At 70.6% G+C, this 26,343-nt stretch overlaps 3 protein-coding genes across 7 annotated transcripts in view; 2 read left to right on the forward strand and 1 right to left on the reverse strand.

The window, feature by feature from the left end:
- The first annotated feature begins 257 nt into the window (after positions 1 to 257).
- HES5 (hes family bHLH transcription factor 5) lies at positions 258 to 1,765 on the forward strand. Its single transcript, XM_036307604.1, has 3 exons — positions 258 to 375; positions 712 to 877; positions 963 to 1,765. The coding sequence occupies exons 1-3, from the start codon at positions 322 to 324 to the stop codon at positions 1,214 to 1,216; spliced, it is 474 nt and encodes a 157-aa protein (XP_036163497.1). The 5' UTR covers positions 258 to 321; the 3' UTR covers positions 1,217 to 1,765.
- Positions 1,766 to 3,603: 1,838 nt separating this feature from the next.
- On the forward strand, positions 3,604 to 16,449 carry PANK4 (pantothenate kinase 4 (inactive)). Its single transcript, XM_036307462.1, has 19 exons — positions 3,604 to 3,757; positions 6,835 to 6,917; positions 7,249 to 7,463; positions 7,912 to 8,095; positions 8,383 to 8,475; positions 8,769 to 8,922; positions 9,011 to 9,192; positions 9,480 to 9,561; positions 10,741 to 10,841; positions 11,685 to 11,840; positions 12,320 to 12,432; positions 12,638 to 12,725; positions 13,455 to 13,606; positions 13,989 to 14,044; positions 14,193 to 14,242; positions 14,603 to 14,707; positions 14,954 to 15,054; positions 15,141 to 15,209; positions 15,944 to 16,449. The coding sequence occupies exons 1-19, from the start codon at positions 3,634 to 3,636 to the stop codon at positions 16,155 to 16,157; spliced, it is 2,322 nt and encodes a 773-aa protein (XP_036163355.1). The 5' UTR covers positions 3,604 to 3,633; the 3' UTR covers positions 16,158 to 16,449.
- A 1,219-nt stretch (positions 16,450 to 17,668) lies between these two features.
- PLCH2 (phospholipase C eta 2) overlaps positions 17,669 to 26,343 on the reverse strand; it is a 47,890-nt gene continuing 39,215 nt past the window's right edge. For 2 of the 5 annotated variants that reach the window (XM_036307463.1, XM_036307464.1), the window contains exons 13-23: positions 25,865 to 25,951; positions 25,460 to 25,539; positions 24,975 to 25,072; positions 24,711 to 24,893; positions 24,217 to 24,324; positions 23,619 to 23,743; positions 23,465 to 23,549; positions 23,065 to 23,211; positions 22,629 to 22,708; positions 20,141 to 20,882; positions 17,669 to 19,146 (exon numbers count right to left, since the gene is read on the reverse strand). In XM_036307463.1, coding sequence (XP_036163356.1) covers positions 17,939 to 19,146; positions 20,141 to 20,882; positions 22,629 to 22,708; positions 23,065 to 23,211; positions 23,465 to 23,549; positions 23,619 to 23,743; positions 24,217 to 24,324; positions 24,711 to 24,893; positions 24,975 to 25,072; positions 25,460 to 25,539; positions 25,865 to 25,951 — 2,943 coding nt within the window. In that variant the 3' untranslated portion in view covers positions 17,669 to 17,938. The other 3 variants (XM_036307468.1, XM_036307466.1, XM_036307467.1) reach the window with 3 other exon arrangements.

The raw sequence follows: 26,343 nt of genomic DNA on the forward strand, positions 1-26,343 counted from the left end.
GCGCGGGCTCCCAGCATCAGGCCGGATGCTAATGAGGGCGAGCGCGTTCCCACAGCCCCGACATTGTGCCCGCGGCCCACCTGCTCCTCGGGGAGCGCATTGTGCCCGCGCCCATTCACAGGCAATCAGCGTGCGCTAATGGGCCGGCGCCTTTGTGCGGCCCGCGCGCCATTGGCCGCCGAGTGTGGGAACGGCCGCGGCGCCCGGGCCCCAGGCGCCAGCCCGCCGTGCGCGCCTATAAAGGGGTCGGTCCGCGCCGCCCGGACGCGCCTGGCCGCCCGCCGCTCCCGCTCCCCGTCCGCTCGCCGCTCTCCGCGCAGCATGGCCCCCAGCACCGCGGCCGTGGAGCTGCTGAGCCCCAAAGAGAAAAACCGAGTAAGTGCGCCGCCCGCCGGCCCCGCACTCCCCTTCCCGCGCCAAGCTTCCTGCACCGCGCGCCCCCGCCGGCCCCGAACCCCGCGCTCCCTTCCCGCGCCCCCGCGGGCCCCGAACCCCGCACTCCCCTTCCCGCGCCCCCGCCGGCCCCGAACCCCGCACTCCCTTCCCGCGCCCCCGCCGGCCCCACACCCCGCGCTCCCTTCCCGCGCCCCCGTTCCCGCGCCCCCGCCGGCCCCGAACCCCGCACTCCCTTCCCGCGCCCCCGCCGGCCCCACACCCCGCGCTCCCTTCCCGCGCCCCCGTTCCCGCGCCCTGACGCCTCCCTCCCCGCAGCTGCGGAAGCCCGTGGTGGAGAAGATGCGCCGCGACCGCATCAACAGCAGCATCGAGCAGCTGAAGCTGCTGCTGGAGCAGGAGTTCGCGCGGCACCAGCCCAACTCCAAGCTGGAGAAGGCGGACATCCTGGAGATGGCCGTGAGCTACCTGAAGCACAGCAAGGGTGAGCCGCGCCCCGCCCGCCCGCCCGCCCGCCCCGCGCCCCTCCGGCCCGCGCCCGGCGCTCACCGCCCACTGTCTCCCCGCAGCCTTCGCCGCCGCGGGCCCCAAGAGCCGGCACCAGGACTTCAGCGAGGGCTACGCGTGGTGCCTGCAGGAGGCCGTGCAGTTCCTCACGCTGCACGCGGCCGGCGACACGCAGATGAAGCTGCTCTACCACTTCCAGCGCCCGCCAGCCGCGCCCGGCGCCCCCGCCCCGGAGCCCAAGGCGGCGGCACCCCCGGCGGCCAAGGCCGGCACCGCGGCGCACCCGCCCTCCCGCGGCCTCTGGCGGCCCTGGTGACCCCGCGGGCGTGCGGGCTGCCGCCGGACCCGAGGGCCAGCCTGGCGCGCGGGGCGGAGCCGCTCCCGCCGCCGGTCCCGCCGGCTGGGCGCCCCCCTCGCTCCCTGGGCCGGGCGGCGGGTCCCTCTCGGAGAACGCGCCGCAGAGCCCGCGCGCCTGGGACGTCCGACCCCACGGGTCGTTGCGTTTGCGTTTCCGCAAGTGGCTTCTGGGAAGTCCCCGCTCGGGTTCCAGGACGTTTGTAGGCGGGACCGTCCTGCCGGCGGAGGACTTTCTCCGCGCTCGTCCTGCCGCCCCCCGCGGCACATTTGCCTTTTGTGAAGGCGGAACTCTAGGTGCGTCCTCATAGGAAGAGTGTCAGCCCCGAGGGGCGGAGGGACCGCGGCCCGGGCCGCTGCCGTGGGGCCTCGCAGTGGGCCGAGTGCGGGTCTCCACCGTGATCCTTAAAGGATCCCTGGGTGGGTGGGTGCTCGTGGGCTTGACTCTGTACTCAGAATCTGAACTCAGTCACGTGGGAGCCACGGGCCTGTTCTTCGGACTTCAATAAAATCTGGCTCTCTGGTCCTCGCTGTCCTCGTGCGTTCCTCCACGGGGGGCGGGAGGGGTAGGGACTATAATGAGTGCAACCGTGGTGGGACCCTCGGGTCACAGGAAGAAGGGCTGGGTGCTGGGAGGGAGGAGGGGAGGCAGGGAGAAGCTGGGGGGAGGAGGGGAGGCAGGGGAGGAGCTGGGGGGGGCAAGGGAGAAGCTGGGAGGCCGGGGCACACCACCCAGTGCAGGAGGAGGGGACAGGCCGGAGACCTGGACCTCTGGCCCAGCCTCTCACCAGCTCCCTGAGAGCACAGTGACAGCTCGGACCTCCCGGCTCTCCCCGAAGGCCACGGCCTGCACTGGAGCGCTTGCTGCCACGAAAGGGGTTTAGCCGGCCAAACACACAGGAAAAGATGTTTGTCCCCCCTGGCCCTTCCCGCGTGGCCTGGCCGGCAGCCCCCACCCCTGGACCGGCCCCCGGGGGCACCTGCCCTCCCTGCTGGAGGAACAGGCAGTGCAGGCAACCAGGGGGTTGACGAGTCTGCAGGAATCTAGAGGCTCCTGAATTGCCAAGGGGCATATCCACGCTGTGGGGATGAGCTGGCTGTGGGACCAGAGGCATTATTTTCACAGATGCGGGGCCCAGCCCGGCCCCCCTCCTTCCTGCTCAGCACTTCCCTCCCCACCGTCGTCCATCCCTTTCCATCTACTCTGCAGGGAATGTCCAATGGCGCCCCCTCCCGGCCAGCCCAGTGCCTGCAGGTAGTCTCTGGGGTCCCTTGCTCAGGCCTTGGGAGAGCGAGCCAGGAACAGGGAGCCGCCTCCTCCACTTGAAGCATTTACTGCAGGCACCCCCCTGCCCAGGCTCCTGGATGCCTGAGAGCCTCTTGGGAGCAGACCCCTGCACCCTTCCACCCAGGCCTCCCCACCTAGAGCCGCACCCCCACCCCCAGGAGGACACCTGCCAGGCTGCCTCCCACCTGATGCCCGATGTCCGGCACGGCCCCTCCTGTGAATCAGCCTGGAGCTCGCTGCTCCGCAGGCCTGGGCTCCGTCCGGCCGCCCTGCCAGGCATCGGGCATGCTAGGAGGTGGCTGAGGCCCCGAGAAATGAAGTTACCAGCCTAGGGTCACTTCACTTGGTAGGCGGGCGCCAAAGCCACTTAGGGGCCCCCAACGCTGCTCCCAACGCTGAGCTCTTTCCCAAAGCACCCCAGCGTCTCTGCAGGGGACACATCTGTGCCGGTCCCCGAGCTACCCCACCTGTGCTCCTGTCCCGGCTTTGGGAGCTTTCTCGGCTTGTCCCTTGCAAACGCCCATTGGTTTCCCTCTGGGCGGAGGGCAGCCTCCTCCAGGCAGGCTCCCGGGCGCTCTCTGCGGGTGGGGCCATCAGAGCACACAGCCCCCCCAGTTGTGAGCCCTTCACTCTCTGGCTCACAGGCCGGCATGTCTGTCTGCTCTGACCTCGAGGGCAGGGTCCCCAGGACCCGTCCGGCGTGTAGCCCCCATAGCCCAGCATCCCTGGAGGCCCAGGCGACGGGTCACAGGCGCCTTCCCGCGCCGGTGCCAGGCTTTCAGCCCCACTGGCGGGGAGCCAGGTCTCCGGGGGCCTGCAAGGCCCAGCGCCCCGCTGCCCTGGCTCGGAGCCCCGAGGCCAGCAGACAGCAGTGCAGAGGTTATGTGTGGGGCTCCCTTCCGGCCCGGGCCTCTGGGACCCCTGCCCGGGCCGCCCGGAGTCAGTCCTCCAGCGGCCCAGACCACAGAGGCGAGCCGGCCGGGGGCCGGCCCGGCGCCTCATTAGCATAATCTATGCGCGGGAGGCGTTTAGCAGTCAAATATATGCGCATATATCTCCATGGCTGATGAGGCTGGCCGGGCACATTCAAAATGGCGGAGTGTGGAGCGAGCGGCAGCGGGAGCAGCGGGGACGGCCTGGACAAGAGCATCACGCTGCCCCCCGACGAGATCTTCCGCAATCTGGAGAACGCCAAGCGCTTCGCCATAGACATCGGTAGCCGCGGGCGGGCGCGGGGAGCCGGGCGGCGCGCAGCGGGCGTGGGCGCGGGCGGCGGGGTTGGCGGGCCGGGGGCGGTGGCAAGGACGAAGGGCGGGGCGCGGGCCGTGGGCGCGCAAGGTCTGCCGGGCCTCGTAGTCAGCGGGCTGCCGGCGCGCACGGCTTGACGGTTCTTGTAGTCAGCGGGCCGCCGGTGCGTGCACGCTCGTCGCGAAGGCCGCACTACAGCTCCCGGCAGGCTCCGCGCGGCAGGAGCGGGACATGCCGGGCCTTGTAGTCCGGCCTGGGGAGGGTCAGCAGCGCGGTGGGGCCTCTTCGGCCGCCTGGGGTGGCTGTCCCGGCCCGCGGCGGGTCGGAAGCCTGATGTCTGGGCTGGGATGTGGACGGGCGGGAGCCCCAGCTTTGGCCACGGGAAGCCTTGACGGCCGCCCGGAGCCCAAACCTGCAGGCCCTGATCTCAGCCGGTGGCCGTTTGGCGGGAGTTTCGATGACCTGGACGTGGGAGCTCGGAACCTCTGCCGGCCTCTGGCCAGAGCCTCCGAGTCCCCCGCGGGCTGCAGGGGAGCCCCAGGCCCGCACTCGCCCCCGCCTCTCCCAGGCCCTGCCCCGCTCCCTGCACCAGGCCCCGTGCTCCCTCCCAGCAACCCGCTGTCACTGGACACTAAGCGGGGAGGTCACCTCGCTGGTAGGCAGCCAGCCCTCGGCCTGCCAGGCTGCTGCTCTGCCCACGTATCAGGACAAAGAGCTTCTGGGGGCAGCTTCCCCGGGTCAGGCCCGGTGTGGAGGGCACAGTGGCTCCGCACCTCCCGCTGGGCGAGATCTGGGCAGCCGCCTGAGTTTGTCTGTGGTTGTCCACCTCCGAGCGCGAGCGCGCAGTGTCCGCCGCCCCCCAGCACCCGCACCTGCCCTACGGTTGCCGCTCAGTAGGAGCTGGACTGGACCTTTTCTCCCAGAGAGGCTGGGCCACTGGGTGGGCCTTTGCATTTACTGCGTCCCCACCGCCCTGCTCTTGGAGCTCAGCTGGGTCACGGGCCTGGGGCGGCGGTCCTCCAGGGGAGTGGGGAGTGGAAACGTGGGGAGGGCCGGAGCCCCCACCTTGCACACCAGGCTGGGCTTCCCAGGGGCTGGGGGGCTGGGCGGAGGCAGGTGTGAGATGGCTGGAGGCCAGGTGGGTGATGGGGTGGCTAGCGCAGACCAGAACTCGGTGCCCACCTGCATGGGGGGCTGGAGATGCGGCTGGAAGCCCAGCCCAGGGGGTCGTCCACCATCAGGCCTCCAGGGCCCAGTCAGCCCCTCAGGGGAGTGCTGCCCACCCTGGGAGTGGCCGTGGTCCGGACAGGCGGGAGCTCTGAGGTTCTGACTTTGCCTCCCTTGGAGGGGGGGGGCGCGGGGGGGGGGGGGGGGGGACGCTTCTGCTCTGAGGGAACGAGTCAGCCCTTCCCGTTTCTGCAAATGGACTTGCCACGGGGGCTCACTGTGGACCTCCCAGCTGGTGGCCCTGGGAGGAGGAATTGCTCAGGGCCAGCCCGTGGGCTCCTTGGCGGAGGACCTCGGGATGTGCTTAGGGCCGTGGGCATGTCCTCTCCGGGGCGCTGGTGCCGTGCTCCTCGTCAGCAAGGACAGACCTCGTGTTGGTCAGTGCAGCACAGGCCGGTCCTCGGCCCGGAGCCCCTGCCCGCGTGTGACCAGTTGGCTCACAGACCGGCTTGTCTGTCTGCTCTGCCCTCGCTGAGCCCCCGCCAGGAAAGCTCCGGGCTCTGCTCCGGCCGGCCCTCCCTGGGCACCCGGGTCAGCAGGCAGGTCTCCTGTGAGAGCACCAGCACGTTTCACCTGTCGCCACACAGGGGTGAGGTGGCCGGGCCCGCGGGGCGGCCTGTGTGCGGTGTGCAGCCCCCGGGGCCCCAGCCAGGACAGGTCAGGGGCAGGGAGGACAGTGGTGCCCGGCCCGCAGGCTGGTGAACGGAAGTCCTCTCCATCCGTGTGGAATGATGGTCGGTGTGACGGCCCCGGCAGGGTTGGCATTCGCTCTAATTGTGGGGAATCCTGGGCTCAGCTGAGCTGCTCCCTGAAGGCTCTGAGTGCCCTTGCTCCAGACTGACAGCCTGCACTCCCCACTTGCGCCCTGGCCCCCTCTGTTCTCTCCTGGGGGGGAGCAGAGGCAGTCCCAGCAGCGCCAGAGGCCCGTCGTGGCGGCCGGGACGGGGCAGGCGGCGTGAGCTTTGGACCGGGAAGAGCTGCCGGCTCGCAGGCCTGCCTTGCTTTCGTTGCCCCATAAGAACCCTCTGCCTCAGAGGCCTTTCATGGCTCCGGGGGGCCACTCCCCTCCTGTCTGCCCTCCACAAGCGGCCGAGGCTGGGGCGGCAGGACCTGGGCCTCCCTGTGCCACCCATCTGCCCTGAGCGCTCCCCAGGGCACAGCCTCGAAACCGGTGCCTCGGGCCCTTCCCACCTGCCCTGACTGTGTGTCAGGCAAACGCAGGCCGCTCCTGCTTCCTGAGACTTGGTCTCTGGTCATGTCGCCAGGGCCTGGCCGTGGGGACAGGACCTTGCTGCCCTCGGTGGCCTCCCGTGGTCACTCTGGGCCTCAGGCCGCCCCAGCCCGAGCCAGTGGGGGGCAGGACGCTGCTCTCTGGCCCCAGGCCTCGGGCATTCCTGGCGAGAGCCCCCTGCTGCTGGGACGACTCCTTTCGCCTCCTTCCCCACTGTCTCCACGGCAGCCACGCGTGTGCTGTTCGGTGGAAACGTTGGGTTTGCCAGCTCCTTTCTTTGGGGCACTGTCCAGATCAGAGCTCGAAGCGGCTAATAAGCAACAAGGTTGCCCAGAAATGGGGCAGCTTCCTTCCCCGGGGCCCGGTGCGGGGGAGCTAGGGGCAGCGCCCGCCGGGCTGGCCGGGCCCGGGAGGAGCAGAGGTGGGTCCTGGGGCCCATCCTCGGTGTGGTGCCCGCAGGGCCTTCCAGCTCAAGTGGCAGCAGACGCCTGTGCCCACAACCCACGTCCGGGAAGGAGAGCGCCTGGAGGGCTGAGTTCCGGTTGCTCTGTCAGCTTCCAAACGCCCGTGTTTGTCTCGCCCGCAGGCGGGTCGCTGACCAAGCTGGCCTACTACTCCACGGTCCAGCACAAAGTCGCCAGGGTGCGGTCCTTCGACCACACGGGCCAGGTGAGCCGGGGTCCCAGTGGGCGGGCTCTGGCGCCAGCCCCGGGCGGAGGCGCCTCCCGGCTGTGGCGAGCCTGGCACCCGCTGGCCTCCTGGCTGCTGTTCCCACGCGGCTCCCCCAGGTCAGCTGGGCTCCGGAGGCTCCCAGGGGCTTTCTGGTGCCGGTGCCCCTGCCCGCCTCCTCTCCATGCAGCCGCCCCTGCCCGAGGTTGGCAGCCAGAGTTCTGCCGTTTCTGGGATGACGGAAACGGTTGGCGCTGCCGGGTGGGCGCTTGGCGGCCTCCTCTCGGGGTCTGCCCCTCCCGTGGCGCACACAGACCCCTCTCTGCCCCAGGACGCGGGGCAGGACCACGAATCGCCCTACGAGATCTCCGTCCAGGAGGAGGTGACGGCCCGGCTGCACTTCGTCAAGTTCGAGAACAGCTACATTGAGGCCTGCCTGGACTTCGTCCGCGACCACCTGGTCAACACGGAGACCAAGGTCATCCACGCCACCGGGGGCGGGGCCTACAAGTTCAAGGACCTCATCGAGCAGAAGCTGGGGCTGCGGTAAGGGGACCGCAGGCCCCGGGGCGTGGGGGGTGGGGCTCTGAAGTGGCCGTCGCAGAGGTAGCCACTCCTGCACCCGCCCCGGGCCGTGGGAGCAGGAGTGGCCTGGGGCAGGGCTCTGGGCCAGGCTGCAGAGGATTTCGGTGGCCGAACCCCAGGAGGACAGAGGGTGCAGGACACGGCCTGTCCTGCTGGGCAGAGGCTCCCAAGGCTGCAGAGGCGGAGGGGGAGCCATTGGTGGGGGCGGGGTTGCAGGCGCACTCAGGGCTCAGGGGCCGCCGCCTGCATGCGGTCAGGACTGAGGGCCGCTGACCGTCGGGCTGCTCTGTCGAGGACCCCTGTGTCTTTGGGGTGAGGAGCTGCGCCCGGCAGCAGGAGCGTGTCCAGGAGACACGGCACGGCTGTGGGTCCCTGTGGCCTGGCTGCTCAGGGCCGCCTTCCCTCACAGGGTGGCCAAGGAGGACGTGATGACGTGCTTGATAAAGGGGTGCAACTTCGTGCTGAAGAACATCCCCCAGGAGGCCTTCGTGTACCAGAAAGACGCCGACCCCGAGTTCCGATTTCAGACAAACCACCCCCACATTTTCCCGTATCTCCTGGTCAACATCGGTTCCGGCGTCTCCATAGTGAAGGTGAGCGGGGCTCCGTGGCTGCGGCGGCGCAGCACGGGTTTGTCCTGCACTCGCCAGGTGTCTGAGCCAGGGCAGGGGACGCAGACAGGCGAGTGACTCGGGCCGGGGCCTTGCGGTTACGGGCACGAGCCCCGTGCAGAACGCTTCTAGCATCGGTGCCCCTGAGCCCGCCCAGACGCGGCCGTCAAGACCTGGGCCCCCGTTTCTGGGGGCACCCTGGCCGCCCCGTCCCCGGGACCTGCGGGGTGGCTGGGCCCGCTCACTAGCACCTGCCCCCCTCGGCCCAGGTGGAGACAGAGGACAGGTTCGAGTGGATCGGCGGCAGCTCCATTGGCGGCGGCACCTTCTGGGGGCTCGGGGCCCTGCTCACCAAGACACAGGTACTGGGTCCCGGGCAGGGGCTCGGGCTGTGGGCTTCCCCTCCTCGGGGCGGGGCTGGCTCCTGCAGGACGGAGGCTGGGCTCAGCTGGGCTGTTACAAACGGGGCTCCTTCCTCGGCGTCGCCCCGACTGTCCTGGTCCCTGAAGGGCGTGCATCCCCTCGGCCAGCACACAGCTCAGCTGCGGGTCCCTGGGGCCTGCCTGTCTCCCTCGCTCCATGGGCTTGGCTTTGGGGCCCCAGGGGTCCTCCCCTCTCCCACAGCTCACTGCTCCCCTCTGCTCGGTCCCTGCAGAAGTTCGATGAGCTGCTGCATTTGGCCTCCAGGGGGCAGCACGCCAACGTGGACATGCTGGTGCAGGACGTCTATGGCGGCGCCCACCAGACGCTGGGGCTCAGCGGCAACCTCATCGCCAGCAGCTTTGGGAAGTCGGCCACCACTGACCAAGGTACCGTCTGCTCGCGCTCCCGCCCGCCCGCCCACCCGCTGTGCCACGGGGCTTCCTGCCCAGCGGCGCTGTCTCTGTCCTGCCCCAGAGTTCTCCCCGGAGGACATGGCCAAGAGCCTGCTGCACATGATCAGCAACGACATCGGGCAGCTCGCCTGCCTCTACGCCAGGCTGCACGGCCTGGACCGCGTGTACTTCGGCGGCTTCTTCATCCGTGGCCACCCGGTCACCATGCGCACCATCACCTACAGCATCAGCTTCTTCTCCAAGGTAGCGCCCCCTGGCGCTCCCCCGCCCCCACTGCGCACCCCCAGGGCCTTCACAATGAGCCGCCGTGCCCACCGCCTGACCTCCCGCCCCTTCCCTCGGTGACACCCGGGTCCTGAGCCCAGGCACCTGCAGAGTCGGAGCCGGGCATGTGACTAGTGGCACGCGTTCCAGGGAGCGTCTCCCCTGGTTGAGTGTCAGACGAGCTCCGAGCCCGTCAGCTGCTGGGCCGTCGGGGAAGCGGGCGGGTGAGCCATCAGGCGAGGCGCCTTCAGGGGTCTGCATTGCAGGGGGAAGTCCAGGCGCTGTTCCTGAGGCACGAAGGCTACCTGGGCGCCATCGGGGCGTTTCTCAGAGGAGCCGAGCAGGACAGTGAGTGGGGTGCCGGGCCAGGGGGTCGTGGGCGCAGGTGCGCGACGGGACGGGGGGCGGCTGCGGGTGGGTCCCTGCGCGTATGGCCGTCCCTGTTGACGTGGTGGCCTGCGTGGCACCAGGTGGCCCTCCCTCGTCCCATCTGCGCTGGGTGGACCCGGCTAGCCCTTGGCTGTGACTGCCCCGAGGAGGTGGAAAGCGACTGTGGGCCTGCGTGTGTCAATCAGGGTCACAGTGAGGGACACGGGGCTCGAGGCCAGCGCCCCCTCCTCCCGTCTCGCTGTCGGCCCAGGGCCGTCCTCTGTCCTTTTTGAGGAAACCAGAAGGGCCCTGGTCGGTGGCTCGGCAGGTTGGACCGCGTCCTGCACACCTAGGGCTGCAGGTTCCCTCCCAGCAGGCCCGTGCCTAGGTTTCGGTCCCGGGCATGGCGCGTGCGGGAGGGAGACAACAATTGATGCTTCTCGCAACTGCGACATTTGTCTCTCCCCTTTGTTTCTCTCTAAAATCAATGAGAACACGCCCTCGGATGAGGATTAAATAAACAAGTAAAAACAAAGGGACTGGGGTCCAGGTGTGGCCCTGCTGGGATGGGACACACGGGCAGGCTCCTGAGCGCGCGGCCAGCACCAACCCCGCTGCTCCCTTCGCTCGTCTGAGGAACCGAGGGCAGGGTTTCTGGAGACGCTTACAAGCTCTCAGTGGCCGTTCAGTGGGTCTCAGTGGGTCTCAGTGGGTCTCGCTGCCAGTGGGAGCGAGAGGCAGGAACACGGACCACCGGCCCCTCATCGCCAAGACCTGGGCGCCTCCTTCCCTGGGCACCTCCTTCCCTGGGCGCCTCCTTCCCTGGGCACCTCCTTCCCTGGGCGCCTCCTTCCCTGGGAGGGTCCTTCCCTGGCGCCTCCTTCCCTGGGAGGGTCCTTCCCTGGGCACCTCCTTCCCTGGGCACCTCCTTCCCTGGCACCTCCTTCCCTGGGCACCTCCTTCCCTGGGCGCCTCCTTCCCTGGGAGGGTCCTTCCCTGGGAGGGTCCTTCCCTGGCGCCTCCTTCCCTGGGAGGGTCCTTCCCTGGGCCCCTCCTTCCCTGGCACCTCCTTCCCTGGCACCTCCTTCCCTGGGTGGTGGTGTCTGAGGTTCGCGCCTCTCAGCCGCTGGGCCCAGTAACACCGTTCCTCCTTCCCAGACCCCGACCAGTACAGCTGGGGCGAGAACTACGCAGGCAGCTCCGGGCTGATGAGCTCGTCCCCCGAGCTTGGCCCCACGCAGGGGGCGAAGAGCGGCACCGTGAGTGGGGGTCTGCCTGTCTGGGTCTGAGCTCGGGGGGGCATGGCGCCGAGGGCAGGAGGCAGACGGGCCGGCTTTCCTCCCTGCCTTTCCTGCTCTCACATCCGCAGGCGCCCGGAGCCTGCAGTCCCCCGGGATTGCGGGAGGAGGGCCTTTCCCGCTGGGCCGTCCACAGCAGGGTCGGGTTAGTGCCCAGATGCTCAGACCACGCGGTTCCCTGGGCCGTGTCTGTGTGGTCTCAGGCGGCGCCGAGCGCAGCTGCTCCCCTGTGCAGGCCGGCCCCCCGCAGCCCTGGCAGGGCTGTCCCCGCAGCTCACCTCGAGGACCGGCCACTGCGCACACGTCAGCTTCGCTCCTTAGTGTGACTTAGAGGCCAGCAGGCGCAGGTGGCACCGGGCACAGTGGCCCGGCCCTCGCGGGGCGTAGCTGGGGGAGCAGCTTTGGACCCGGTGTGTGGTCCGCAGACAAGCTGTGGGGAGAAAGGAGCCGGGCTGCCTGTCCCCACGGAGCCCTGTGGTCTTGCCCTGGTCTGGCACTGACAGGCTGAGTAGCCGGGGCCCTGCGCAGGGAAACGAGGCCAGGGGAGCACGGCCAGTCGGGGTCCGCGGGTACAGAGGAGACGGCAGTAGGTGCAGGAGAGGCCGGGGTGGGGCTCGCAGGCCCTGGGCATCACTGGCGAACAGACGGATCCAGCAGACAGATGGCACCACGGGCCCTGGGCGGGCGGGCGGGTGGGACCCGAGATGGGAGGCAGGGTGTCCACTCGCTGCACCGGCGGCTGCGCCGGCCTCACCCCCCACAGGGCAGCTCGTGAGCTGACGTGTCCCCGCTTCCTGTCCCCAGTTCGACCTCCTGGAAATGGACCGGCTGGAGAGGCCGCTGGTCAACCTGCCGCTGCTCCTGGACCCGGCATCCTACGTGCCCGACACGGTGGACCTCACGGACGACGCCCTGGCCCGCAAGTACTGGCTCAGCTGCTTCGAGGAGGCCCTGGACGGGGTGAGGGGCCGCGGCTCAGATCCCAGGCAGTGACCCCGGTAAGGGGGAGGCGTCCCGGGAGCTGGTCCCCTGAGGGCAGGGCCGCCGTGCTCCTTGGGGGCGTGGCTCCTGGGGTCCGCGGGGACGGTGAGCTGGACGGGGCCCAGTGGGGCTGGTCGCTGCGCTGCCCGGGGCCGTGGCTCAGGGGTAAGGGCCCTGTGGGAACAACGGCTCCCTCAGCCCCTCGGGGGCCCCTGGGGCCTGTTTCAGGGGAGGGCCCCCTCCTACCCAGGCCCCACACGGGCTCTGAAGATGGGCCAAGCCTCCTGGCCTCTCAGGCGGAGCCGGATGATGTGGGTCCTAGCTCACCGTGACCCGTTCCCGCCTGGCCGAGACCCAGCGGGGGGACCTGCCAGGCAGACAGGCCTGGCCCCCGGCGCTCCGTCCACACCCCGTCCACGTGCGGGGCCACGGGCGCTGCTGACCCCTGACCTCGGCAGGTGGTGAAGCGAGCCGTGGCCAGCCAGCCGGGGTCTGCGGACGCGGCCGAGAGGGCGGAGAAGTTCCGCCACAAGTACCGGGACAAGCTGCAGACGCTGCGACACCAGCCGTTGTGAGCGCCGCCCCCCTCCCCCCTCCCCTGCCTGCTGTCCCCTCCCTGCTGCTGTGGGTGCGGGTGCTGTGAGGGTGGCCCAGAGCCGCGCCCCCCCCCTCCCCTGCCCGCTGTCCCCTCCCTGCTGCTGTGGGTGCGGGTGCTGTGAGGGTGGCCCGGGCAGGGCGTCTGCCCGCTCAGCGCTCCTGCCTGGCTCTGTCCCCAGCGCTTACGGGACCCTGACGGTGCGCAGCCTTCTGGACACGAGGGAGCACTGTTTGAATGAGTTCAACTTCCCAGACCCCTACTCCCAGGTGTGTGCCCGGGGCGGGGGCGGGGCGTCCTGCCCAGCAGGCGGGTTGGTAGCCACCCGGCCCCGGTGCTGGGGGTGGGCTGCACCTGGAGCAGCACCCGCTGAAGAGCCGCAGGTTGGGGCCCTGTGGGGACCCCGGGCAGAGAGCTTTGCTGGGGCTCTCACCCTTGGCCAGTGGGGGGAGGTGAGGGGGGTCATGGATGTGAGGGACCAGTCACCTGCGTTTGCCCAGGAGGTGTGGCCTCCCAGGGGGCGGGTTCTCGGTGTGCCCGCCTCCCCCCCTCCCGAGGCCGCCGGAGCCTCACGGTCGGTGTTTGTGGACGTCTGTCCTGCTCTCAGGAGTGACCTGCGGTCAGAGGCGGGAGAGGGGTGGTGGGCAGGGTCCAGGCACCACTTGGCAGCCATCCCGTGCCCTGCCCTTTGCACGGGAGCGTGGGGGGGGTGGAGGGGGGCGTGTGTGCCAGGAGCTCCCCGTCAGGGCAGCGGTGCCGTGAGCGTCCTGGCCTTCTCGGCCTGCCCTCGGCCACGGGCTGAGCCACCTGAGCCGCTGTGCGCCGGTTAAATGTGCCCGGGCGCCTGCTCTCACGTGGTGCCTCGAGCCGCGGCAGCACCCCTAACCGGCCGACCTTGGGTGTGGAAGCGCGAGCGTGAGGTCACGGCGAGCACCTGCCCCCCAGCGGGGCGCCGGCAGCCTGGGGCGCGGCCCACTGTCGGCTCCGACCGCCCGCAGGTGAAGCAGAAGGAGAACGGCGTCGCGCTGCGGGGCTTCCAGAGCGTGGTGCGGGCGCTGGACGCGCTGGGCTGGGAGGAGCGGCAGCTGGCGCTGGTGCGGGGCCTGCTGGCCGGGAACGTCTTCGACTGGGGAGCCAAGGCCGTGTCCGAGTAGGTGCCCGCCCCCCTCCGGGTCCCCTCACCCCACAGCCCTCGGCTCCAGTCCCCTCCAGTCCCCGCTGCTGCCTGGGGTGGGTCACGGAGCAGCCCAGCCCCGGCCCAGCCACAAGGAGGCAGCAGTGAGGGGACCGGGTCCTGGTGGGCTCGGCTGCTGGGGGAGGGGGGCAGCCCCTCCCGTCCCCAGATGGTGCCTGTGGGCTAGGGGTGTGGACGTGGGGCTGACGTTCCCACGGGCCAGGGCCAAGAGCTGGTTGCCTCGTGGAGTTGGGCCCCAGCGTCTGTGTTGCAGCAGCGGCAGCAGCTGATGCTGAGTGGACAGCGAGCTGCGAGGCCGAGTCCTGGGTGTGAGACTTGCTCTTTCCTCCCCGTGCAGGGTCCTCGAGTCTGACCCCCAGTTTGGGTTTGAGGAGGCAAAGAAGAAGCTGGAAGGTAGGTTGCCCAGGGCGCCTCCGGACCGGGTCCCAGCCGGTGCTGGGGGGTGGGGGGGCCTGTGGAGGTGGGAGGACCGCTTCCTGGAGCCGCGGGGGTGGGGTGTGAGGTGACTGCGCCAGGCTGACCGCACCCCTGTGCCCCCCAGAGCGGCCCTGGCTGGTGGACTCCTACGACACGTGGCTGCAGAGACTGAAGGTACATGCAGCCGCCCCGCCCCAGGGCCACATGCGTGGGACCAGCTGGGGTCACAGGAGGGGGGTTGTGGAGGCCTTGGCTGCCCGGGGCCCCTGAGTCTCGCCACCACCGCAGCTGCAAGTCCAAGATGACCATTCCCTGTCCCAAGCCTGACTCCATGGGACCACTGAGGAGGTCTCTGACCTCAGTGCAGAGGTCGTTGGGGGCAGTGGCTCTGGAAGAAGCCCAGGCCGCCCGCCCAGCGCCCACGGGCGGCAGCGGCCTGGAGTGGCGGGCGGGGCGGGCGGGTGGGGCGGGCGGAGGGGCTGACACGCTTGGCCGCGCCTGTGCCCAACTGAACGTCCTGGTTTTGTCTTGCAGGGGCCCCCTCACAAATGTGCCTTAATTTTCGCAGATAACAGTGGAGTAGACGTCATTTTGGGAGTCTTCCCCTTTGTCAGGGAGCTTCTGTCTAGAGGGACGGAGGTGAGTGTGGGCTGCACGCGGGGCCTGGCCCGGCTGCTCCGAGCCGGCAGGTAGGTGCGGGGCGGGTGGGCGGGCAAGCAGCGACCGTGTCAGGGCGTCTGCAGGGGACCCGGGGCCGCTCCGCAGGCCGCAGCGGTGCCAGGGGTCCCAGCCAGCACTCCCCGCGGCTCCGGGGGGCGGGCGGGGTGCCGCTGGGCTGGGGCGGCAGCGCGGCGGGTCCCTCAAGCGCCGGGGTGTCTGCTGCAGGTCATCCTGGCGTGCAACTCGGGCCCCGCCCTCAACGACGTGACCTACGGCGAGGCCCTCCTCGTGGCCGAGCACATCGCGGCCATGGACCCCGTTGTCCAGTAAGCTGGGCGGGGGCGGGGCCTGGGCGGGGCGGGGCCGTGGGAGTGTCCAGGGCCCACCTCACGCACCGCCCCTGTGCCCACAGCTCGGCGCTCAGAGAAGAGAGGCTACTGCTCATGCAGACCGGCTCCAGCTCCCCCTGCCTGGACCTCAGGTACCGGCCGCTCCGCTCCCCCGGCCCCGGCCCCCTTCCCACCCCTGCAGTCCGCCCTCTGTCCTCGGGGCCCCATCACGGCATCGCGAGCGCCCTGGCTCGTGTGGGCGGGAGACGCGGACACTGTGCGCGCCGCTCCGAGGCCGAGGGGCTGCCCCGCCTGTCGCCGCGTCCCCTCGGCTGCTGGTCCTCGCTCAGGCCCCGCCCAGGGTCTGAGCATAGAGACCCCGCTGAGCCGGCTGTGGCCCGGACTGTCCGTCAGTCTGCCTGGTGGTCACCCAGCCGGTGTCACCGAGCCGTGGCCCAGGCCACTGCTGACCGCAGGGCAGGAGGGCAGATGCACAGTGGGTCCAGGTCCTTTATAATCTTTCTTTTTAATATACTTTTATTAATGTCAGAGGGGAAGGGAGAGAGGGATGGAAATATCAATGATAAGAATCATTGATCGGCTGCCCCCTGCCTGCCCCCCACACTGGGGATGGAGCCTGTAACCCAGGCCTGTGCCCTTGATGGAAATCGAACCCAGGACGCTTCAGGCTGCAGGCCGACGCTCTACCCACTGAGCACACCGGCCGGGGTGGGACCAGGTCCTTCAAAGTTCAGAGTAGGAGGTGTTGCTGCGGCCGCTTCCAGACGGGCTGCCCGCTGGTGGACTGGAGCCCCGTCCGAGGGGGGTCTCTGTGCCCCGGGGCAGGCGGGGCAGCCGAGCCCGCCTCACGGCCCTCCTCCCACAGCCGCCTGGACGAGGGGCTGGCCGTGCTGGTGCGGGAGCGCGGGACGGACCTGGTGGTGATCGAGGGCATGGGCCGGGCCGTGCACACCAACTACCGCGCGGCGCTGCGCTGCGAGAGCCTGAAGCTGGCCGTGCTCAAGAACCCCTGGCTGGCCGCGCGCCTGGGCGGCCGGCTCTTCAGCGTCATCTTCAAGTTCGAGGTCCCGGCCGAGTGAGGCCCGGCCGCGGCCGACGGCGTCAGGGACGGACTGGGCCGGCGACAGGGACGCCGCGTCCCTATTTATGTTGTGCTTCTGTGACTCAGGCGGGCGCGGCGGGCCTGTTCCCGGCGGCGGGCCGTTCCTCACGCTGCCGTGTCCGTGCTGGGAGGCGCTGCCCGCCCGGGACGTTCGTATTGGAATGTATTTAACTGTTAAATAACCTTTTATATATGTTAAACATCTATATGCCTGTGTCTGACAGGGCGCAGGCGCGAGGCACGCACCAAATAGAATTTCTAGAGCGAGACTGGGGCCTGTGCCTTGGCTGTGCGGTCGCCGGAGCCCTCCCACCAGGGTGCTGCCAACGCTCCTCCCTCGGTCCCAGCTCTAGGGCCCCTGGGCCTGCGGGCGTGGCTGCCCCCCCCTCCCCCAACACACACACAGCGCTCCTGCCGAGAGCAGGCCGAGCGGAGGCTCGAGGACCCTTGAGGGCTCTCGGGGCAGCAGTGTGCTCTTCAGAGCCGATCAGACCTGTGGGTTTTGTCGCCGTGGCCTGAGCCTGTGCCCACAGCTCTCCCGGGGCGGGTGGGGGCTCCCTGGGCCCAGCCCTGGCTGCTCCCCCAACGGGACGTGTCCTTGGGGTGCAGGCTGGAGCCATCACGCACGACTCCCTTTGGAGGGACCCACAAGGCCTGCGTGTGCGGCAGGCAGGAGGGCTGAGTCTACAGCGTGTTCCCTAGGATGGCGGGGAGCCTGCCAGACGGCTGCTAGGGGCCTGTCACCGTGGTCCCTGGGCCCCCCAACCCTGGAGGAACCAGACACGCGGGCTGGGTGGGCACGGGGCAAGGTCACCTGGCGGTCCCTGCAGGGCCATGAGTGTGTCCACCTTTCTGCCCACCCTCTCCTGTCCACTGAGACCCCCAGTCCCTGCCCCGCACCGAGGCCGGGGCCCTGGGCCCTGCAGGTGGCTCTGCTGGGCAGTCTGGCTCCTGCACGGCCCCAGGGCAGCAGGGCGCAGCCAGTCAGCTCAGCCCGGGAGCAGAGGTCAGGCTGCTCCGGACGCTGCACACCCGGACGCTTAGCGGAGGCCACAGAGGCTGCGGCGGGCGGCCCCGCAGCGAGGGAACGTGCTGGTTGAGTCGTGTTTGGGAATTTACAGGCTAGAACAGTGGTTCTCAACCTCCCTCACGCCTCGACCCTTTAATGCAGCTCCTCATGCTGTGGTGACCCCAACCATAACATTATTGTCGTTGCTACTTCATAACGGTAATGTTGCCACAGTTATGAATCGTATTGTAAATATCTGATATGTAGGATGTAGTTAGGTGACCCCAGTGAAAGGGTTGTTTGACCCCCAAAGGGGTCGCGACCCACAGGTTGAGAACCGCTGGTCTAGAATGTCCGCACAGAGAAGGGACCCTGCAGAGCATGCCAGGCGGGCGGCTCAGCACTCACAGGGGCTGGGCACACACGCGCGCACACACACACACACACACACACCCCACACACACGGCAAAGACCTGGGAAACAGGAAGGACTCGGCCCCATTTTAATGTCGTAGAAGCTTTGTCTCAAAATGTAAATCTCTCTGTGCACATCGCAAAGCGTCGTGACAACGTTGCCAGGGGTGGGGCTGCCTTCCCTCCCCCGGAGGAGAGGCCTGGGCAGAGGACGAGCGCCAAGGGGCACACAGCTCCGGGGCCAGCACGCGCCATGTCCTGAGCAAACACGAGACCCTGCCTGGCCGCTGGCTGGTGGCCACGGCGCGGGAGGGCAGGAGTCCGCGCGGGGGCTGGTCACAGCCTGAGCAGGAGGCCAGCGGCGCCCTTGGGGGCGGGCAAGTCCCCGCAGCCCTCTTGGCCCGCAGAGCAGGCGCCCTCTGGGGCACCCCGCTCCTCCTCGGGGAGTCCCCGCGGGCCCTGCAGCCGCTGCTGCCGCTCCTGGGCCTGGCGTGCCCGGCTGGCGATGGCGCGCACGCGGCTCTGGCTGCGGGAGGAGCGGCGCTGGAAGCCGGGGCCACTCGCCGCCCCCTCCCCGGCCGGGCCCAGGCTGGTGGGCGAGGTGATGTCCCCCGCCTGCTGGAAGCCCGTCAGCCACAGCAGCTGCTCCGTCAGGGGGTCCCGCTGGGCCGCCCGCCCCGCTGGCCCCTCCCCGGCTGGGCCCAGGCTGTGGCCCAGGCTTCTGCCCCGGCCCTCGACGCGGGGGGCGAAGTCGTCGGCAGTCAGGTCCCCCAGGCTCTTGGACTTGGTGGACGTGGGGCCGTCCCTGAGGCCGGCCGTGGGGAGGCGGGCCCGGGGGGCCACAGGGAACTGGCCTGCAGCCCGCAGGTTGGGGTTGGATTTGCTCTTGGTCACCGAGAGGAAGTCCAGGCGGGCGGCTGAGGCCGAGCAGGGCCGTAGGGGCAGGCGTCCAGCCGGGGCCCCCAGGAGGCTCTCCCGCCCCAGGCCCAGGCCCGGCAGCGAGAGGTCGATGACGGTGTCGCCGGACGACAGGCTGGAGGACGAGGACACGCTGTCTCGGTGGCTGCTGGGCTCCAGCCGCTGCCAGAGCCGGTCTCCGGCCGTGGCGTCCGAGTACAGGGCCGGGGAGGGCCCAGCCAGGGACCGGCGTCCACTCAGGGGCTCCGAGGGCACCTGCCCCTCACTCTTGGCCCTTCTGACCAAGGGCAGATGGCCCAGGGCCCGGGGGTGGCCCCTGCTGTCCGTCTGGCTGCCGGGCGCCCCCTCACATGCTCCACTGGGGCCCCCACCATGGCACGCCTGCCACCTGCTGTGGGGGGCTAGTCCTGTGTCCCCCTGGCTCCCGGTCCTGAGCTGGAGGGACACCGCTGGGGGGCGCTCAGCCTGGACTGCGGGGCCCGTGGTGCACCAGGGTCCCCCCTGGGCGGGGCGGGGTGGGGTGGCCGGCGGAGGCGGGGGCCCGGGGCCCAGCGCTGGCTCCTCAGCTATGGTCTCCAGGCTGCACAGCGAGGAGACCGACCTCTGCATGGAGAAGGGGCGGGGATCTGCGGAGAGGGAGAGGTGGGTGTCGGGCGCAGCCTGTGCCCCAGGCCCCAGTGACCAGGCCCCTCCAGGCCACACGGGGGCTGCACCCTGCCCTCCACTCCGCTGCTGCTGGGCCCTCCAGGCAGGGGCCGTACAGGGCACACGGGGGCCCACACGGCACACGGGGGCCACACAGGGCACACGGGGCCGCACAGGGCACACGGGGGCTGCACAGGGCACACGGGGGCCGCACAGGGCACACGGGGGCTGCCCCGTTACCTGGCACTTGGCTGCTCTCAGTTCCTAACTACGGAGGCCGCATGGGAACAGAAAGAACAGGGTGGTCAGCGTGGGGGCGGGGCTGGCCAGTGGGCAGAGGGACAGCAGGGCGGGGTGCAGGGAGGGGAGCAGGACGGCTCAGCTTCCCCCTCCCCAGTCGGCAGCCGGCCGGGAGGGGCTCCAGGCCTGAATGCACCCCGGGGCCGGGTGCGCGTGGAAGCTGCGACCTGGGGCTCGGAGCCCCGGCCAGGAGTCAGGGGCATTAGGGCCCACTCCCCAGAGGACTGTGGGGCAGGGGCAGGGGCAGGACCCCTCAGCCTTCCCTGGAGGGAGGCGGGGGCTGGGGTGGGTGTGTGGCTGGACGCTGCCCGAGTCCTAGGAAGGCCCCAGGCCAGGGAGGGGAGCGGCAGGGGCACAGGGCCGGCCCCAGCGGCATTGCTCCGGCTGCAGGCCTCCGTGGGCACAGCCTGGCTTCAGTCCCCACCCAGGGGACATTCCGGGGTGAGGGCGCCGGGACTGCACCTGCTCTCTCCCCTGGGCCCTCGGGGGTGGGGGGCCCCCAAGAGCAAGAGGCCCGGGATCAGGCTGGGTCAGGCAGGAGTTGGGGCGGGGCCGCGGGGAAGCCAGCGGAGCAGGGGGCGTGCGCGGCAGTCGGACAGGAAGCACAGCGGGCGGGGTCCGGCCAGGCCATGCGGAGGGCACGCCACGGGGAAGCCGGGGTGCTCCTGGTCTTACCGGTGGAGAACATGGGGGATTTACTCCTAATCTCCTCCAGCTTTTGAACGAACAGGGCATTCATCTCCCTCTGCATGGCCCCCGGCTGCCTGCGGGCGCCCTCGGGCCAGCGGGGGGCCCCCTCGGGGCTGCCGGGGCTGCCTGAGCCCGACACCGAGCAGCCGCCCCCCGGCCCCGGGGGGGACCCTCTGCCGCCTCTGCCTGGGGCCGCGTGGGGGGCCCCCAGCAAGTCCGCCCGGCCACGGGGCTGCTGGTCGATGGCCTGGTGCCCGTCCTGGGGCCCCGGGCTGGGGGCCCGCCCCCTTCGCAGGCTCTCGGAGTCCTCGCCGGCGCAGGAGCCCACCACGCACTTCATGCAGGAGGCGGCCATCCCGGCTGGCCCGGGGCCCTCGGGGCCACGCGGCGGCCGCCCCTGCCCAGGGCTCCTCTCAGCCGGCGCCTTACCTCGGGGGCTGGGGCCTCCGGGCTCCTCCTGGGCCAGGGCCCCGGGGGCCAGGCCGGGGCTGGGCGGGGCCACGTCCAGGGCCTCCCCCTCGGAGCCCGCGTCCTGCGTGCCCAGGACCAGCTCAGGGAAGGCCCTGTGGCCGGGCTTCTGGCTCTTGGCGGGGGCGCTGGCCGTGCGCCGCAGGAGCCGCTGGCTGACGGAGGGCCGGGGCGCGGGCCGCCCAGCAGCATGACTGTCCAGGGAGCCGGGCTTTGGGCCTCGGAGGAACAGACCTTTTAAGCCCAGAGCCTGCTTGACCTGCAAGAGAAGGAGCCCAGGTAGCCGGCGGCCAGGCCCTGGGCAGGGACGGCCCCGCCAGCCCAGCTGCCCTCGGGCAGGCGGAGGGTCAGCTCGCAGGCCCCATGGGCAGGCCAGCCTCGGGCCGCTCAGGCTGTGTAGGGAGGGGTCTCCGGGCGCCTCTACCGGGGACTGAGGCTGCTGTGGCTCGGCGCTGACCAGGCCGGCACGGGTGAGCCAGCAGGCGCTGGTGGGGTCCGCAGGTCTGAGGGCAGACAGGACCCCAGGGCTCCCCCAAGCAAAGACCTCGGAACCGGGACACCTGCCACCTCGCTGTGCACCTGCCTCAGGCCCCCGGACCCCTGACTGCCAGGGGGGTGCCCACAGGGCGGTGCTGATGTGGAGAGAAGACAGGCTGAGACCCAGGTGAAGCAGGCCCGGCCCAGCTCACCGGGCCCCCGCCCACCCGTCCAGGGGTGCTGCCGCCGCCAGGCAGCCTTTCCCAGCCTCACCCTGCCCCCTACGCACATGGCCCAAGGGCAGGGCTCACACCAGCTCGGTGCCCTGGACAGCCAGCCCGGAGGGTCAGGGCAAGGCCTCTCCCAGCAGCCTCCCTGCCTGAGGAGGGCAGCGGGGCTCCCGGGACCGGCGGGCGAGTGCCAGCGAGGCCAGCAGCTGCAGCTCGCAGGCACAGAGGCCGGAGGGTCCTCACATGCAGACCCAGGACACGGGCCCTTCGGGCAGAGGCGCTAGAGCGGCCAGCACTTGAATCAGCTTCCGGATTCAAGGTTCCAAACGCAAAGCAGTGGGTCCACAGCGGCTGGGAAGCCATTTAGAAGAAGGTCCAGGATTCGAGCTCGGAGCACCTGGTCCCTGGGACCGCCCCACCCGGCACACGGGGGACACACGAGGGGTGCGGAGCGGGGAGGCGGAGAGGGTGCGGTGCGGGGAGAGCTTGCAGCTATGACGGGACACGGGCGAGGCGGAGGGGCCCACGGGAGGCCTGGCCAGTCCTGGACCTGCTTCTAAATGCTGCTCTGCGGCTGACGATGGCCCGAGGCACCCAGAACCCAGTCCCCGTCACGATCCATGTCACATGAGCGGGCAGTCCCCAGGCTGCCAGTAGTCGCGGATGCTAATGGCTGCCCGAGCATGCGGGTGGGCGCTGCGCCCCGCGCCCCACGCCGGGTACCTGCGAGCTTCTAAGGGGCTTTGCTCCTAAAGGTGGGCTGGGGCCTAGAGAGCGCACTGCAAGACCAAGAGACAGAGCGGCAGCGGTGAGGCACGGACAGCGGGCGCAGGCCCGCGGACACACGGACGGACGGACGGCAGACGGCGGAGCGCTGGGAGGCCTGCGGAGCCCACGTCCGGCTGGCAGCTCGCCCGTGGAGCGTGGTGGGAGAGATGGTTAGTGCGGGAGCTGCCGGGCCCTGACACCGGACCTGGGGCCCCTGGGCCCTGATGACTGGGAAGGTGAAGCCAGGCCGGCTGGCAGAGGCGGTGTGCTGGGGGAGGGGGCGGAGCCAGGCCACGCCCTCTGGGGGTGAAGAGCCGGGACCCGAGGAGGAGTGGGGGCTCAGGAGACGGAGGGTGGCGGGGCCCTCCGAGGGCCAGGACGTCCCCCTCCTGGCGCCCGTGGCCGCCGGGGCCCGGAGCTCAGGTGCCCTCATCCCCCGTCACAGGTGGAGGAACGGCCCCGCAGGTCACCCCTCGACCTCAGGGCCGGTCCCTGCTGGGGTGCGCGGGCGGCCCTGCGGTGGGACTCACCTTACCGCTGACGTCACTGATGGCCACGTGGACAAAGATGGAGGCCTCCTCCATGCCCTCCAGGTACACGTGCCGATAGCCTGAAACGGCCGAGTCAGGCTGGCCCCGCCCCCCACACGCCACTCCAGGCCCCGAGGTCCTGGCTACAACCCCCAGCCCGGTCCTGGGCTCAGGCTCCTGGGGAAGCCGCTGGGAATGGCCCGCCCACAGGGCCTCTTCCTCCTCGACCCTGTCCACAAAGTTCCCGCGGCCTTTCCCACAGCGCCCTCTGGCCAGGCCCACCCGTGGCCGAAGCCAACTCTTGGGGGCAGCTGAGCCCCACCCGGCCCAGTCCCTCCGCGGCTGCAGGGACGCTGGTTTCTGTGGAGGACGCTGGTCTCCGTGGGGACCTGGGCCAGGGTCTGCCCTCCCCCGCCCTGCTGGCACCCTTGCCCACCTGGCATCATGCTGCTGAAGGCCAGCGTCCTCTGGCCGATGAAGTCGCGCCCGATGGGGTCGTGATCCCAGACAAGGAAGCGCACCAGTGCGATGTCGGGCATGTGCACCACGAACACCAGGGTCTCCTCCCACATGGGGTTGAACCCTGGAAGCCACCGGGAGGAGGTGTCACCTCGGCCCCAGCTCCAGCCCGGAGGCCACCTGGGCCCACACCTTCCTCCTGGACTGGGCCGCTTGCTGAGGGGAGCAACACTGGGGCCGGGGGCCGGGGGCCCGGCTGGATGGTTACTTGGGTGACAGGAGGCGGCCCTGGCCCTGCGTTCCCAGTCAGCCCGGCCTTGCCAGTGTGGCAGCTGTGTGCGGCCGGGCACCTGGCACGGGGGGCCGCATGCCCTCACCGTTGTCGTCCACCACGCGGGTCTGTTCCTTGCTGCAGTCCACCGGGAGCCCGATGACCTCCACCTCCACGAAGGGGTCGATGATCTGCGCGGAGGACCGGGTGACGCCGGGCCGGGCCGGCCCGCCTCCGCCCCGTGCCCGGCGCCCTCCTACCTCCCCGCGGTCCCCCAGCATCGAGTCGCGCGGCTTGGGGAGCTGCTGCCCGCTGATGATGCGAAGCACCAGCTGCTTCTTGAGCTGCCCGGGCAGGGGGTCCTCCGAGTTGGGGTTGAAGATGCCTGAGGCGGGGCAGGAGGCTGACCGGCAGGGCAGACCCCCCAGCACGGGCTGCACGGCGCCCTGCCACCCCCACCTATGGGAGGTGCCCAGCCCAGGAGGGAGGGTCAGCCTCGCAGCGCCCGCCCTGGCACCTGCACGCCGGTCCCTGTGCAGCCCGGTGTCGTCCCCTCGCATCAGTGAGCGAAGGGCTGAGCACGTGGGCAAGGCCACCCGCCTTTGGGGGGGAGTGAGGGGGGCAGGGGCCGGGGGAAGGGGTCCCGGTGAAAGGGCAGTGAGGCCTGAGCCGGCTGAGAACGTGGGTGCGAGAGGCGCCAGGAGGGTGTGGGGGCGGCGAGGGTCGCACGGAGGAAGCCGGGAGAACGCCGAGGTGTCGGAGGAGGGCAGCTCCTGCGAAGGCCGGGGCGCAGGTGCCAGCGGAACCCCTGCCCTGCAGCCCGTCCCCGTCCCCCCCCCCGGGTGCCCGGTCCCTCACCCTGGCACATGCACTGGGGCTTGAGCACGTAGCCGCAGTTGCCGTTGGCGCTGAACTTGGCCCGGTTCAGCTGCAGCATCCGCCCCTCCGACTGGTAGTTCAGGGCAACTGCAGGCAGGACGAGAGCGGGCGGGTCTTCGCCGTGACCTCCCCGGGCCCTGCACGGTGCCCCTGAGCCCGGCGGTCGCTGACACAGCGGGGGCCCTGGGGCTCACAGGTGCGCACAGCCAGGGCCACGTGTCCCATCCGTCCAGGCAGACGGCCCCCCAGCCCTCAGGCGCCCGAGGACAAGGACCCCATCCCCGCGCCTGGCGGTGGAAGTTGGCAGGAGACTGCGCAGGTCCAGAGCCGCAGAGAAAGGCAAGCAGAGACCCTCAGAGCACAGGCCGCACCCCTTCGGCCTCCCTGCCCCCTGACCTCGGCACCCTTGGCCTCCATGACCCCTGACCTCGGCGCCCCTTGGCCTCCGCACCGAGGCGGCTCTGCGCACCCACCCATCTGGCAGCCGGCGTTCCAGAAGGGCTGCGGGTTGTAGTTGCTGGAGTCCACGCGGTAGGAGGAGGGGTAGATGCGGGACAGCTGGCGCTGGTTGAAGCGCAGGTACTGCTCCGGCTTCTGCTGCAGGACCTGCTGCGCCCTCGTCTCGCTGAAAGACGACACCTGCCAGCTGGACGCCACTGCGGGCGCCACGGCGGCGTCAGGGCCCCGGTCGGCCCAGCGCCCCCACCCCCCGGCCCCCGAGCCCGGGCGCCCCTCACCCTCCGTGTCCACGTCGTGGGAGCCCACGGACTTCGTGTACTTCACCAGGTCCGACAGGGCCCGCGACAGCTGCATGGTCTTCTTCTGCCGGGCGGCCCTGCGGTGGACGGGGGGCGGGGGGGTGCAGTCAGGACCTGAGGTTCCGCCAGGTTCACTGGTTCATGGAGAAGGTCCACCCAGCGTCCGTTCGGCCCGGTTCCAGGCGCCAGGACATGCAGTGGACACACAGCGGACACGCTGGGAGGCGACACTGGGGGAGGGTAGCACTGAGCCCCCAGAGGACACCTCTCTGACCTCTGACCCGGATGGCGCTCCTGGAGCAAGCGCCGGGCCTGCCTGGCCAGCCCCCCTTCCTCCCGGCCACACCCGGGCCCCTGCCCGCCCCTCTGCCTGCCCTGAGCCCTCCCTGGCTGCACATCTGACTTTGGCCGTGGCCAGGACAACGGCCACTGTCTATTCGAGGGTCTGGGGGGTGGGCCCTGACCCTCGGTTCTGGGCGCCCTGCGGGTCCAGGTCCTCGTCCGCCTCTTCCACGCTGGCCACCTTCTTCAGCTTGCTGCTCTTCTGTGGAGGGAGGCAGAGTCAGGGCCGGGGCGGGCCCTGCGGGAGGTGCGGGAGGGCGTGCTGGGCCTGCTCCGCCCCTGCAGGGCCCTGTCAGCCGGGGCAGGGTGACCCGAGCTTGGGCCACTGGCCACTGAGGGTCAGGGGACGGCCACGGAGGCCCCTGCTCCGTCAGCCCCAGCCAGGGGTCCAGGCCCAACACCTGCCGTGGGTGAGGCCGCCAGGAGCTAAAGGGAGGTGCTGGGAGGTGGGCCAGGGGCCCTGGGGGCTGGAGGAGGGACAGCCGGGCACAGGGGGGCAGGGAGGACCCCAGCCCACACCCCCGCACCTTGCGCTTGGAGAGGCTGTGCATGAGCAGCCGGCTGTTCCGTCTGCTGGCCCCAGCGTCCTCCCCGGCCTCCACGTCCTCCTCAGCCTGGTGGGGGGGGGGGGGGGACAGACAGGGGACAGGTGAGCCCAGCACCAGGCAGGCGGGTGGGCAGGCAGCTTCTCCAGGGAGCCAGGCGGCCTTCCTGGAGGAGGGGGCTGAGGGAGGGGGTAGCAGGTGAGCTGGCTGGCCCCTTCCTGGGGGGCTGCCTGACACTCATTACGTCCCCCGTCCCCCGTTCGCAGGTGGCGGCTGCGTAACCAATGCCGTCTGTGGGGGGACAGCCCTCTTATGCGACCCCAGGGCAGCCCCGCGCCTCTGGTGCTGCCGGCCTCGCCCCCCACAGCTGCTCTGCTCACCTCGGCCGGTGAACCGGCTCCACAGGACTGAGCCGCACCATTGACAGAGCCCCCTCCCTGCCAGGCCCTCGCCCCAGGCAC

The sequence above is a fragment of the Myotis myotis genome, unplaced genomic scaffold (genome assembly GCF_014108235.1).
Source record: "Myotis myotis isolate mMyoMyo1 unplaced genomic scaffold, mMyoMyo1.p scaffold_m19_p_48, whole genome shotgun sequence".
In the NCBI taxonomy this organism is placed as follows: Eukaryota; Metazoa; Chordata; class Mammalia; order Chiroptera; family Vespertilionidae; genus Myotis; species Myotis myotis.